Source organism: Rhincodon typus, chromosome 6 (genome assembly GCF_021869965.1).
Source record: "Rhincodon typus isolate 14 chromosome 6, sRhiTyp1.1, whole genome shotgun sequence".
NCBI lineage: Eukaryota > Metazoa > Chordata > Chondrichthyes > Orectolobiformes > Rhincodontidae > Rhincodon > Rhincodon typus.
The window spans coordinates 20,082,259-20,097,265 of record NC_063337.1 but is presented as its reverse complement, the minus strand read 5'-3'; the positions used below and the strand labels follow the sequence as shown (position 1 = coordinate 20,097,265).

Below are 15,007 nucleotides of genomic sequence, written 5' to 3'. Positions count from 1 at the left end.
TTTCCATGAAACTCCCTGATATTGGTAATTTCTGGTAAAATTCAGCATATTAACTAACTTTGTTTCTGTCTCCAGATGCTGCCAGACCTGCTGATTATTTCCTCTATTTTCTGTTTCTAAACCCCTTTATCAGGTTTGGTTCTCATTAGTGGTGTCACATTTTTCCCTCTGCCTCACCCAATACCATTTCTAAAAACAATAATGGTGTTGCTTATGTCCTTGAATCATTTTAACAAACTTGGAGCATGATTATTATGTGTACCTAGAATACCACTGACAGGCACAAAGTGCGTGAGTCCCACTTGTGTGCTCCCATTTTCTGGCACAATTATATTTTGTGGCTGGTGAACCCTTACCCATGTGACCATTATTTCCTCTAAGCATAGTAAAAGTAAGGTCACCATAGCTCCAGAGGACCACAGGATTGCTCTCTAATTAGGCAGAGACGACTGTTGGTGAGTTTAACCTGAGGGTCACCATGCCTCAGGCAAGGGGAGAGGTTGAGAAGGTAGGACCTTCGTGATAACGTTAGCTGGGTTCTACACAGAGCATAATACAACATAAAATGTACTGATAATAATTGCAGTGAACCTTGTCATTAAAAAGTGTTGATCAAAAATTCTTGCAATATTCTCAGGATTAGCTGAAGAATGGATGTGACTATGAAATCATGACATATTATGAGTTTTTAACCATATTTTATATTGATTAAATTAGATTTATTACTTTTGATTCATGCAGGGTCCAAATAACATTCCATCAGACATTATATTTACTGTGAAAGAGAAACCGCATCATTGGTTCTGTCGACAAGAAAATGATCTAATTTTCTGTGCTCCAATTTCCTTGGCAAAGGTAGGTATGATGTTCAGGCAGATTACAATGCCATTTCAGAGTCTGTGTTAGGACTGGGGAATGGAATGTATTTTTCTGTTGCAAATTTAACTTTACAGATGCCTTCAATAAGTACTTCTCAGTCTCAGTAAATATATATTAACGACATTATTCTAGAAATCACTTTTAACAAATTTAAGTTGCTTGGATATTCTGCAGGATAGATTTGTGTTGAGCCCCAAGGCTGAAACTTTAAATAGTACCTTTTCATCAGGAGTCACTACTAAAAATAATGCTGAAGTACTAATGCTATTATATATTGAGGGGAAACAGATACTTAGGAGAGAATGTAAAAACTGTCTAAAATATAATAAGTTTAAAAAGACACTGTCAGAACTAGGAAACTATAGGCCCATTAGTTTAATTTTAGTTATAGGTGAGGCTTTATCAGCTTAATCAAATGTTTTGAAGGGTTGACAGAGTTGCTTGCTGACAGAATTCTAGTAGGTTTCGCAATTTTGATTGTAAAAAATGCTTTTAGTTAATTGTACAGTAGAACAACAGTTATCTTATTCAATTAGTAATTCAAAGCCCTGAGTTAATATCCAAAGGACATGAGCACAAATATCACTATGACAGCATAAGAATTAAACTTCAGTTTTAAAAATCTAGAAATAAGATGTTTTGAGTATCAGTTAAAAAAACCTTGAATCTACCATATTATAAAAACCGGACTAGTTCACCAATGCCTAGTGTCTGCCCTGGATGTGAGTCATACCTCATATTAACATTTTTGTTAACATTAACATGGTAGTTAACATTCTTAACTACCACAGAAATAGCTCGGAAAACCAGATGTATCAAACCCAGAAGAAGACCTAACATCATTTTATAAGGACAACTCAATGTCATTTTCTTCAACAATTGTTTGGTTTCTCATAGACAGAAGACAGTTTTAATGGGAGGACAACTTCATGGGTGACAGTAACCGGTACAGTCCTGCAGGAATCCATTTTAAGTCTATAGCTTTTCACCATCTTTATGATTGATTTTAATGAAGGGACTGGGAAGCAGTCCATAAGATTGATGGTGATGTATGTAAATTATAATGTTTTGATCAAAAATTATGTAAATAATGTCATTTCAGATGGATTACAAGCTATTTTTCATTTTGCTCTTCAGGTGTGAGCACTGCTGGCTAGGCCAATGTCAGTTGCCCATCTGAAATTGCTGTTGAGGCAGTGGTGGTGAACCACCTGCATCTGGGGCTTGTTAGGCCATTTCAGAGTGCAGTTAAAAGTCAACTCAATTTTTTTTATTGATTCATGGGATGTGGGTATTACTGGCTTAGCCAGTATTTATTACCCATCGCTAATTGCCCACAGGGTTGTTAAAAAGTCACCACATTGCTGTGGATCTTTAGTTACATGTAGACCAGACCAGGTAAAGATGGCAGATTTCCTTCCTTAGAGGGCATTAGTGAACTAGATGGGCTTTTATAACAGTTGACAGCAGTTACATGTTCACCATTAGGATAGCTTTTTATTCCAGATGTTAATAAATTCAAATTTCACTGTGAGATTCAAATTCAAATGTCCGTAAAACTTTAGCCTGAAATTCTGGATCGCTTATCCTATAATACAACTTCTGTGTCACTACATCCACAAAATTGGTGTAGGCCTGGAGTCACACGGAGGCCAGATGAGGTAAGGACTGCAGATTTCCTCCACCAAAGGATATTCAGCGAACCAAATGTGTTTTGTTTTACAGAAATCCAGTAGTTTAATGACCATTGTTAATAAAGCTAGCATTTTATTCCAGGCTTACTAATTAAATAAATTTTAAAATCCTCCAGGTTCACTGGTGCATTTGAACACTTGCCTCTGGCTTATCAGTTCAGTAACATTATCACAATGCTATCATCTCCCCTTTGCAGCAGTTCTTTGCTCAAGCTGTCACACCCATTCCTGAGATGAATCCTTAAATAAAGGCACTTATAAAATTTGAGTTTATATTAATATGCTAATTTCCTCCTTTTCTACAAAATTGTTGAGGTTTAATGCCAGAAATAAACAATTCAACTCATTATTCATTTGAAGCATCCAAAATGAAGCCCTCTGTCCTGCTTTATCTCCATTGCTTTGTAGCTTCCTCTGCTTCAAATGTTTATTTAATATTCATTTAAAAGATGTAAAAGTAATGATGTCTGTAAATTCTTATTTTGTTGAAACATGTTATGTTGTAAGAAGCCTTTAAGTAAAGATATTTTCCAAATATCTCTCTTCACTCTTCTAGATACAGTTTAAAATCAATATCCATTCATGCTAATACTACAATCTGCGGATACATTCTTTCCCTAGACTTCTCCTAACCTATCCCTGCATATTTAAATTGATAACGCCTTGTCACTGACAGAGGTAATAATAGTTTCATATTTAACCTAGAAAAACATTCATAATTTTAAAAGCCTCTAACTAATCACCTCTTAGGTTTCTTTGCACTACTGAAAGTAGTCCTCAATTACATTTAGAATACTTCAAATTTGAATAAAGATAGAATTTTTCCAAAATTTGTCATTCCTATTTTTTTTTGCTAGTTACCTTTGATTTCACTTTCTTTCATATATATAATATATATGTAGCTGCATTAACCATTTATAGTACAATCAAAAATATATGTCATTAAATAATGTAAATATTTGGCAATGCAATAGAATAGGGAGATATAAAGAATGATACTGGCAAGAAATACTGAGCTGAAATGCATAATCAGTTCTGGAACAATGTTATACTACCAGGCTCCTGAGAAAATGTCCTTGGGGGTAAAGCTTACTCAATGGATTACAAATTTTAACTTTGCTTTAAATCATTTAATTTTGTACACAAAGTAGCCAAAATTATTTATTGCATTCTATTTTTGAACAATTTCAATGGTTCTCTATCTCCACCTAACTAATTATTTGACAGTTGCTCTTTGAATATGACATGAAACATGATCACAAGCAAATGTAACATAAGTTTGGTGTTTATAGCAATTGGCATCCTCCCATTTACAAGATGTGATGGACCCTTACTGGTGGTGGCTGAGAAGGCCAATCCTTTAGAGGAAGGTTCCACTACATCGTACATGACACTGATGTTGCAGGGTTGTTGAATTTAGCGTTGGTACTTATTATCAACCTGCAGTAGCCTCTAGTCATCATGATAGTGTGCAACAGCCCTCAGGTGGTATTGCTATTTCCCTCCTTCATCAGCTAATAACTCCCTGCTATAGTCAATGTTTAGGGCCTTCACACTTTTAAGCATCCTTGATGTAGAGCCTTGGTGGCTACCTCACCTCACTGAAGTTTCTTGGGTGTGCAATCATCTTCCATCCTGCAGATATGTCTCATCTACTGAAACCGCCACTGCTAATTACTATCAAAATACTTGGGAGTGCTTCAGGAGTCAAAACATTTTTCTTTCTTCAGGTCTCCTCCTGAGATTTCCTCGAGGACTACTTTCTAAATTTTCAGTGGCTTTTTTTTTGGTTTTTGGAGACTATGTTTTCATTTTCACAAACTGAATTATTAGATGATTCCATCATGTAGTAACAATATCTTGTGTAATTCTGTCGACATACGAGGTATTCTGAAAAATAGAAGCAGAATGAGAATAATTCATCAATATCCTCAGTCATAATCAACTCTTCATTAAAGCTAAAACACAATAAGAAAAGCATTAATTTCCTAGATATGAATGGTATTCCACTGTTATTAAATTAGTGCAAGACAGCAGACATAAGATAATAAAAGATTTTTTTTAAATAACTGACACAAACAGCTCCATACAAAAAGCCAGCAACTTAAGCACACCTTCAATAGATTGGTTAGGTCATTTACATTTCTATCACACGGGTACAAAACAGGAACATTTTAATCAAGTAGTTACTATCCTATTTGTTGAATCTTGGATCTCACCCTCAGATTTAAATGGAACAATTGAGGGTGTTCATAACAATTGTATTTACTACATGTTTTTCATTATGCAGGCATAAATAAGACATTCCACATTCATTTGCAAGGAACTTTCACCTTAGTGATTTAAATGTTTCTTGGATTTCACTTAGCTGGATATTACTTTTTTGACAGGTTTAAAATTGTTTTCTCTCCTTTGCATCTTCCCTTCCCTTACTTGCAACTATCGTCCTCCCCACACTTCCCTTGCTGCCTTTTTCTCTCTCCCACCCGTCTTGCAGCACCTTCGTCACCACCCTCCTTCACCTTCTCCTTCTCCTTTCCCCCCACGCCTGTCTTGCAGCCTCGCTCCCCTCTCCCACATTATACTTTCGGCCTCCTTTTACTCTCACCCATTTCTTGCAGCCTCTTTCCCTGCCCCATTCTTCATTGCAGCCTCCTTCTCCCCACATACACCTCTTGCAGCAACCTTCTCCGACCTTATACCCTTCTGCAACTGCCTCTTCCCCCAACTCACTCCCTCCCCTATTGGGAATTCCTATCCTGAATCCAATAGATGGAACTCCAGGATCCAGGAAAATGCCCTTTTGGCATTGTCGGAAAACTGTGCGGTCAAAAGGTTTCCCATACCATCCAAAAGCAGCTAATAGCACCTCTCTTAGCCCAATTAACACTCAGCCCGACATTCCTCGATCTCGGTTCCAGGACTTGCAGTCATGTCAACACCGAGCTTCATTAACTCCAGATCAATCAGGGCTCTCTTGGTTACAATTGTGGTGAATTGTACATTGTTATTCATTCTGGTGCATGTAGTTTTCACATTCCGGCTTCCAAGTGAAAAGAGTCTTTCTTTGTTTGCTGCATAGCCAAATTTTAGTTTTAGAAAGTACACATCTGCCTAGCATCTGCACCCCTCTCAACATTTTCAGCCAGTATCCAAAATTAAGTATGTTTGGGTCGTAGCTGCTTGCAGGAGTTGCTGGAAGGTACTAATTTATGATTATTTGTAAATATAAATACACGTTAAAGCTAGTTCTCATTCCTGTAGTTTTAATGGAGAGAAAAATATAAATTTATAATAAAAAAGAAAAAGAGTGCTTGTGTCAAATGTCACATAGAAAATACAATTGAGAACTAGGCTGAATATAGAAGATTCAGAGGAGTGGTGAAAAAGCAAATCAGCAGTATGAAAAGAGACTGCTAATATAAAATAGAATCCCAATGTCTTCTATAGGCATAACATTGCAAGAAGAGGGGCAAGACCAATTATGGACCAAAAAAGGGTTTTATGCATGAAAAATAAAGGTGTAACTGAAGTGGTTAACGAATACCTTCCATCTTGCCAATGAAGAAGATACAACTAAGGCCATGGTGAAAAAAGATGTTCAGTACCTAGAAAGGGTTAATATTGATAAGGAGGTGGCATTGGATAGGTTGGCTTCTTAAAGTTGACAAAAAACCAGGACCAGATGAGATGCACTCAAGAATACTGGGGGAAGTAAGAATGGAAATTGCACAGGCACGGGCAATAGTTTTTCAGTCTCTCTTAGAATTGGGGATGGTTCAAGAGGACTGGAGAATTGCAAACTTTACAACTTTGTTAAACCCGGAAAATACAGACAAGTCAATTTAGCTTCAGTGTTTGGGAAACTTCTGGAAATAACAGTTTGGGACAAGATTACATTGATAAATGTGGGTTAATTAAGAGGAGGTAATATGGATTTCTTAGGGGAAAATAATGTTTAATTAACTTGCTAATGTTTTTTGATGAGGTATCAGATAGGGTTGGTCAGGATATCATTATTGATGTAGTGTACATGGACTTCCAGAAGGCATTTGATACAGTGCCACACAACAGACTTGTGAGCAAAGTTCAAACCAGAGTCCAAAGCTCATGGAATAAAAGGGACAGAACAATATGGATGCAAACCTGCTTGAGTGAAAGGAAACGGAGTAATGGTTAATGGATGTTTTTCAGGCCGAGGGAAGATTTGTAGTAAAATGCTCCAGGGGTCATTGCTGGGACCCTGGCTTTTCCCAAAGTATATTAATGTACATTAACTTTGGTGTACCGGACACAAATTCAAATTTTGCAGGTGATACAAAACTTGGAAGCAGTGTAAACTGTGGTGAGTGTAAAACTTCAAAAGGAAATGGACAAGTTGGTGGAGTGGGAAAATCATTTTGTTAAGAAGAATATAGACAGACAAAATAAAGAGTCTAAATCTAAAGGGAGTCCAGGACCAGAGGGATTTGGGTGTATCTGTGCATAAGTTATTAAATGTGGCAGGGCAGGTTGAGAGAGCAGTTAATAAAGCATACAGTGTCCTGGTCTTCATTAACATGGGCATAGAATACAAAAGCAAGAAGATAATGTTGAACAAATATGATGCTAGTTTGGCTGCAGCTGGAATACTGAATTCAGTTTTGGGTGTTGCATTTCTGGAAGAATGTGAAGGTAATAGAGAAACTGCATAAGACGTTTACAAGAATGGCTCTAAGGATGAGGAATTTCGGTTATGAAGATAGATTAGAGAAGCTGGGATTGCTCCACTTTGAGAAAATGATGACAGGAGAGCTCATTGAAGTACTAAAAATCATAGGCAGTCTGGATAGGGTAAACAGGGACAAAATATTCCCTCTTGTGGCATTAAGTGAGATGCTCATTTGGAGAGCTTGTGCAAGTATGATGAGCCCTTTACCTTTTCTTTATCACCATGGCCACCTCTACTGTACTTTCAGACCTCTGGCCATAGATTCCAAGGTCTCTCACTTCTTCTATCCCTCTTAATACTCTCCAGTTTACTGTTTATTCTCTTGTTTACATAATAAATGTATTGGCATGCCTCATTGTTGGCACATACTGATGGTTTCCGGAGTTAGGGACATTTGCTTTGTTGTGGAAGGAACAATGTTGAGTTTTTGTTTTCACTCTTCATTGAATGTTCTTAATTATGTCTATCTATGGGACATGGCTGAACTCATAGGTTTAGCTACCCTTCCATTCTATGGATTGTAAGGACATTGTCAGAAACATTCCCAGTGGGGGCAATTGAAATGTTGTGGATGAACTCAAAGCCCTAAAAGGAATCTGCCAGTGAACACCCTAAGATCAACCCACCTTTGGAAGGATGGACAATCGATATTAAGGCCCCTTATTTTCTGGCTGACTGTCCTCCCACCTCCCTCCTACACCTTATCCAAGACATTGAGCCCTTCCCACTTCAATCCTCTGTGCCTCCAGCCTCCCACTTTGCCCTCTCCTGGGTTTGTCTTTGAAACCTTCATGCCTCCAACTCTATATTTCTACCCACTGACTCATCCTTCTCCATTCTCCTGTGTTCCTTCTTTGTGCTGTAGTTATGTGCAGTTACCAGGTGTATACTACCTTTAAACAAGATTCTAATGCCCCACAGATTTTATCTTAAAGGCAGGACTTTATTGAAAACTGTTTCCTGTTAATGAGTATTCATGGCATGCAAAAATGTTACATTACACCACAGTAAACTTACCACTGACTATGGCTGGATCTCAGTATGCTGTTAGGAAATGAAAGTTTCACATCCCACCAAATTAAGTCACTCATCCCACCAAATTTCCTGTTGCTTTGGGCTCCAAGACATCCACCCCACACACTTTCTCGATGATGTAACTTAGGTCAAGAACTCAGCATGTAAGAACTGTAATCATGGGAAGAAATTAGATGTCCCACCGCTTCATGCTATTGACCATATGTGCATCAATGTTGTCTTTCATGATTTACGGTAATATATTTTGTGTCCTTTCCATGATGATTTTTACCGCTTAAAGTAATAGATTAGTAAATTCTGAACTCAAATTCAATCACATCAGTATTGGTTCATTTTAACAAGAAAATATGGGCATGTTCCTGGAGTATGGAACTATGAGGGAAGCAATTGGGAATGTTTTACAGCAACCCTGGTGGAGGGATTATATATGGGGAAGATCAAACTCTGCCTGTCAAGTGTAACTGACAGAAACATTCCCCCAAAGATTTGCTTGGTCTGCCACCAAACAATGAAAATGTACTCCAACATGAGTTATCACCTGGATGTGAGGGCAAAAACAAGTCTCCAGAGATTTAAAATGTCAAAAAGTATTACAGCAGCTGAAGAATACATTTTCTCAGTTTTTAGAGATTTTATGCAATCCATATATATGTTTTAATATTTAATTGTTATTTGAATTTTAGGCACTAACAGGTCACACCATTGAAATTGAGACACTTGATGGCAGATTTCTCAGCATTCCAATCAATGATATTGTCCAGTAAGTGTTTGTTAGCTATTTTCATGCTGCTTTATTGTAAACAGAAATCCAACACTTTGCTGATTCCTCAGCGAAATGCTTATTTTCAGGTATGAAAATAGATTGTGAATCTTGGGAAAAATAACAGTTGGACATGATCTTGCATTCCCCCACATCTATAAACTCCTGGGGTCGCCATATCAGCAACAAGGAGCAATAATTCTAGTTTTCTATTTCCCATCCCCTCCCCATTTCTCCCAGGAGCGCTGAAAAAGTTATCATGCCTTTTTGGCTCTGCTAGCTGCAATACATTTAGGTCCATCTAAAAATGCACAAGACTAGAAAATACCTTTTGTTTTATCAGGTCAGTTTCAGAGTTCTAAATCACAAATTAATTACTTAAAACATTGTAGTCACCCATGTGCTTTGTAAAACAACTTTGGGCTGAATCTTATGTTTTTTTGGCTACTGCCAGTTAGTTACATTGAGTTATTTGAAGGGCTTTTTGCTGTGATGCCTAGTGAGATTTCTCACCACATCTTACCAACCATACTTCATTAATGACTTACCCTGCCTTATTATGCCCATCTTGTCCAATTCTAGACCTTCTTTACAGCGTGCCATTCCAGAGCAACTCATCAGGCAGCAAATATCTGCTGTAAAACCAGTATCCCTGGTGCCCAGGCCATATTTAAAAGGCCCCAGGCACCTGGCAAGCACTGGCATTCTGAAGCTGACCTATTTGCTGATGCACATAGAGTGTGAAGATGTCAGAAAAGGAAAGGTGTGCTATGATTCTCCAATAGGAACGAGGAGGCCCTGGTGACAGAGTGTGCAGGGGAGGGATGTCCTCTTCCCAGAAGACTGGCAGACCCTGGCAGCCTGATCTGAGCTTGCCACCTGAGTCAGTGCAGTCTCAGGGTGTGGAAGAATGGCCAGCAATGCTACAAGAAGGTCAAAGACCTTTCCTGCCATTCCAGGATAGGTGCTACACACTTCTCTCTGCTACCTCACACACAGTCTATCTCTGCTACTGCACTGACCTCCCACCAAGCCTCATGCTCTACCACTTTCACTTTTGCTTGCAACACCTCACTTGTTCTCATTTCCTCCCAACCTTTCACATCATCAACTCTATATGAACTCTGCGCTACCTACTTCCTTGGAACACCTTATCATTTTTCAACGATTTGCACCAGCGCTAACAGATGTGACACACCCACTTTTATCTCATTCAATTCCTCCCTTTCTTCCCCTATCGCAGTAGACAGCCCACACTGGGGCATAAAGGGTGGAGAGATACACAACATCTGACTTCTCAGCCCCTATGAGAAGAGAATCCTGGCCCTCAAAGGAGATGACTCGTACTGCTTTTTGGGGTAATGTTGAGACATCCAAGTCCCAAGTAAGTACCACTCTTCATTCCACTGAAACTCTCACATTAACCCTGCTGTCAGTGTCATTCATTATTCACCACCAGCCACAATGACTTCTCTCTCTTTTGTCTTGCAGGTACCAGGGATGTCCGCAATCTCGGTGGAGAAATAGCCTGCTGCAACAGAAATCATTTCCTCAGCATCTGAGAACCAGAATACTGTGGCCTCAGAGGAGGTGTTGAGAAGGCTGCCTCCTACATCTCTCCACCAGCTCAGATACTGACACCTCTGAGGGAACATCAGCCATAGAAAGTTTGGGAGCACAAGCTGGTGAGCACTTGACTGAGCAGCCCCACAGCTGGCCAAGGAAGAAACACCCCAAGCTGCTATGCTTAGAGAACTGCCATTCACCATGCACTGCTCAACCCCAGGCAGGAGAGAGCCCTGTAGTATCAGCAATCGGGGACTTCATCCACAAGCACAGAGCATGTCAGCACATGTCCACCTTCTTGAATCCCAGCCGTGCCTATCCACTTGCCTCCCTTTCTGCTCTAAACAGCAATTCAGCCAGAGAAGCTGACAGCCTGTAAGCTATGGCTGAAGATTCTACCTGCTAAAAAGCAATGCAAGCACCAGATGCTGACAGCCTGTAAATTAGGAGTGAATTGCTTGTATGCTGAAAAGCAATGGAAGCCATAACGGTGTCACAGCCTCAAAGTCAGTGCAGTGATTGAGCACTATGGAAGCAAACTAAGAGGCATCCTCTTTGAATGCATAAGGTACATATGTGTCCATGCACACAAAATGATCTAGCAAAACCATGCAAGTCATAAATGTCTATGAGCTTTGAAGTCAAGTCCTGAAGGACTGAGATGAAGTGAGAGTTGTTCTGAAAACAGTCATGATGTTATGGTGAGGCTAGTGGTTTGTTAATGATGTGTTGCATGGAGGAAGGACGGAAGAGTAGTGTGACCATGAAGCATACTAGGAAGTTGTAATGACAATGCAGTTGGATGAAGTCGCGGAGAAGCTGTGATGCCAGGTAACCACCCTGGCATTCCTGTCCAGAATTAGCACATTCCTTCCTGCCCAGGTAAAAACTACATAAACTGGGCTCACCTTTTAAAAATAAAGCATTGCCCATTTAAAACAGAGATATGACATTTTTCCTTATAAAGGGTCATGAGTCTTTGGAATGCTCTTCCTCCAAAAACAGCGGAAGTAGAATCTTTGAATATTTTTAAGGCAGAGGTTAATGGATTCTAATTAGCAAGGGTGTGAAAGGATATTGGTGATAAACAGGAATGTGAAGTAATCAGGGCCAAGTGGCCTACTGCTCCTTATTTCATATGTTTGTATCTGTTCTTCTAATGATGTTGGCTGTGAGATAAATATTTGAGACAACACCAAGGGCAGAAAAAAGACAATTTCAAAAAATAGTTTGAGTTTCTGGTTTTCAAAGAATGAGCAACAAAAGTTCCACATCTAATATCTGAGCTGCTTCTTTTTCTGATCTACAAATACAAAATGTTAAAATTGAGTTACAGTTAAAATCAATATTTTAAAAATTGTTAATACATTGAACTTTGTAAAACTAGATAGTAGTGTTGAGGCCATAATCAGATCAGCATTGATCTTATTGAATGATGGTGCTGGTTCAAGGGGCCAAAAGGTCTCCTCCTGTTCATAATTCCTATGATCATTGCATTGGTATGTTACTACACTACTGTTTTTGGATCCTTGATGTGCACTAATTGGGGCGAACAGATAGATTACAGTGACTACACATCAAGAGTACTTCATTACCTGTAAAAGTGCTTTTAGAACTTCCTGAGATTGTGTTAAGTTGCTGCATAAGTGCCTGTTGTTTCTTCTTTCTTTTTTTATAAGCTAGGAAAAATGCCCTGATTCTTTATAATTCCTACTATTTTATTTTTCCTAGTCCTAAATATACCAAAGTAGTTCCAGGAGAAGGAATGCCTTTATCCAAAGATCCATTACAAAAGGGAAATCTCGTGATCCAGTTTAACATTCACTTTCCAGAAAAGCTCACACCAGCAAAGAAGAAGTTGATTAATCAAGCATTGCAAGTATGAAGTCAATAATGGCAAAAAGGAAGTCAGTCGGTTATTAAAGGGTCAGGACCATACAACTATCTTTCTATACTCAAGTATAGTGCATTATTGTATCTGTGACATAAATAGATGGTGTGTTTATGAATGGGGATTACTGAAGGAAACTTTATTTGTTTTGTTATTGTGTGTAACATTTCCTATAAGGGTTGATGAATTCTGGTGAACCCTAACTGTAAAAGTTGCATAATTATAGTGTGCTGATTCATGGTCTCCTGTCAAAGAACAACTTGTACAACAGTAAAAATATTTATGTGGAACTGAACATAAGAATTGTGAATTTAAAATTGTCATCTTTCTTTTCAAACCCTTAACCTTTCTTTCATATGTGATGCCCTCAAGTCCCTCAACCTTCCAAGATATCTGTTCTCCTCTAATTCTGGCCTCTTGTAAGTTCCTGATTTTAAGTTCTCAGGACCTTTTTAAAAAATTCACTGGCGTGATGTAGATGTTGCTGGCTGCGCTATCATTTTATTGCCTATCCCTAGATGCCCTTGAGTGGGTGGTGGTGAGTTGCCTTCTTGAACCGCTGCAGTCCCTGTGCTGTAGGTAGACCCACAACACTAGTAGAAAGGGAGTTCAAAGATGGCGACCTAATGACATTGAAGGAACAGTGATATATTTCCAAATCAGGATGGTGAGTAGCTTTGAAGGGGACTTGCAGGTGGTGGTATTCCTGTGTGTCTACTGCCCTCATCCTCCTGGATGGTAATGCTTGCAGGTTTGGAAGGTGCTGTCTAGGAGCTTTGGCAAATTTCTGCAGTGTATCTTGTAGATAGTACACACTGTTGCTACTGAGCATTGGTGGTGGAGGGAGTGGATGTTCCTCTGACCTGCTTTTTTGGTCACTGTATTCATATGGCAAGTCCAGTTCAGTTTTTAGGCAATGGTAACCCCAGGATGTTGATTTTGGGGTATTCAGTGAAGACAATGCCATTGAGAGTCGGCAGGGGGTAGGTAGGTAGATTATCTCTTATTGGAGATGGTCATTGCTTGGTACTTGTGCAGTGCACATGTCACTCGCCACTTTTCAGCCCAAGCCTGGATATTGCCCAGGTCTGACTGAATTTGGACATGGACTGCCTCACTATCTGAAGAGTTTCAAATGGTGCTGAACACTGCAACCATTGGCAAACATCCCTATGTGTGACTTTATGATGGAGGGATGGTCATTGCTGAAGCAACTAAACATGGTTTAGCCTAGGACACTACCCTGAGGAACTCCTGCAGAAATTTCCTGGAGCTGAGATGACTGACCTCCAACAATCACAACATTCTTTCTATGTGCCAGGTATGACTCCAACCAGCAGAGAGTTTTACCACTGACCTGTTGACTTCACTTTTGCTGGGGCTCTTTGACGCCACACTCGGTCAAATGGTGGTCATACTTTCAATTGTTTAGGCCACAATATTTATATTTTCATCTCACTTGCCTCCCTTAGGACATACTCTCCATAAAAACTACCTCTTTGACCAAGAATTTGTTCATCTAACTTAAATCTCCTTACATAGTTCAGTATTATACTTTGATTTGTAATGCTTTGTGAAGCCCCTTGCACCTTTGTATTATATGAAAGGTGCAATATAAATACAAATTTTTGTGAATGCTGTAAATCTAAATAAAGTGGAAAATACTGAAAATGTACTTCTGGTCATCTAAAAGGAAACTTTTCTGAATCACCACTGTAATTTCTGTTGCAAATTGGGGGAATTCTGGAAATAAGCCTTTTTTAAATATTAATGCCCTGAGATTTTCCCAGTCACCTGCCTGAGAACCCCTGTAAATTTCCAGGTATTCATCTATTTTTACGTTTGATTTGACTAACTCCATATCTTGAGAATAATTTTTTAAAAGCCTTCAACGGATAAATTGCTCTGAATTTTCATGACATGAGTGCAGCCCAAGGTATTTTGACAATATTTATATAGATGGAGTTATTCCTCCAACTGTACAGTTTCTGCATCTATTGCATACTGTTACTAAAATACCAATTATTAGGAAGCACATATAAGCTGAACAAACTTCCTTTTCTCATTAAATTCCTTTACATTTCAGTTAGAAATCTGAAAAGGTCACAATGGAATTAGGTTAAAAAAGTCATGTCCTAACTTATTCATTCACAGGTTGACTTGAGCAGTCTTTTGGGAGTAGAGTTTTATCATTGCTGGCTGTGTTACAAAAAGAGAAAAAAAGCAATAAGACTGTAACAGTATTATCATTGTGTTAAATGGGATAAATTCAGAACAGATATAGCTACTCATCCAGGTGGTCATCAAAAAAGCCATAATCAGTGTGATCTATAACCTCATGGCCTGGCATATTCTGAACTCTACCATTACCACCAAGGAGGGGAAATTAAGTGAACAGTTGAAAGAGGGTATGCCAGCAGCAATACAAGGCATATGTAAAAATGAGGTAGTAGGAACTGCAGATGCTGGAG

At 38.8% G+C, this 15,007-nt stretch overlaps 1 protein-coding gene across 2 annotated transcripts in view; it reads left to right on the top strand.

Annotated features, from left to right (window-relative positions):
• The window catches only part of dnajb13 (DnaJ heat shock protein family (Hsp40) member B13), a 43,256-nt gene extending 29,878 nt beyond the window's left edge, over nt 1-13,378 (top strand). The window contains exons 6-9 of one of the 2 annotated variants that reach the window (XR_007262220.1): nt 742-855; nt 9,003-9,079; nt 10,323-10,463; nt 10,571-11,925. Coding sequence is in view for 1 of the 2 variants with exons in the window: in XM_020509782.2 (XP_020365371.1) it covers nt 742-855; nt 9,003-9,079; nt 12,377-12,530 (345 nt within the window). In the remaining variant the exon portion in view is untranslated. Of the gene's footprint in view, nt 1-741; nt 856-9,002; nt 9,080-10,322; nt 10,464-10,570; nt 11,926-12,376 lie in introns of those variants that run through there. The other variant, XM_020509782.2, reaches the window with a different exon arrangement.
• The last annotated feature ends 1,629 nt before the right edge of the window (nt 13,379-15,007 follow it).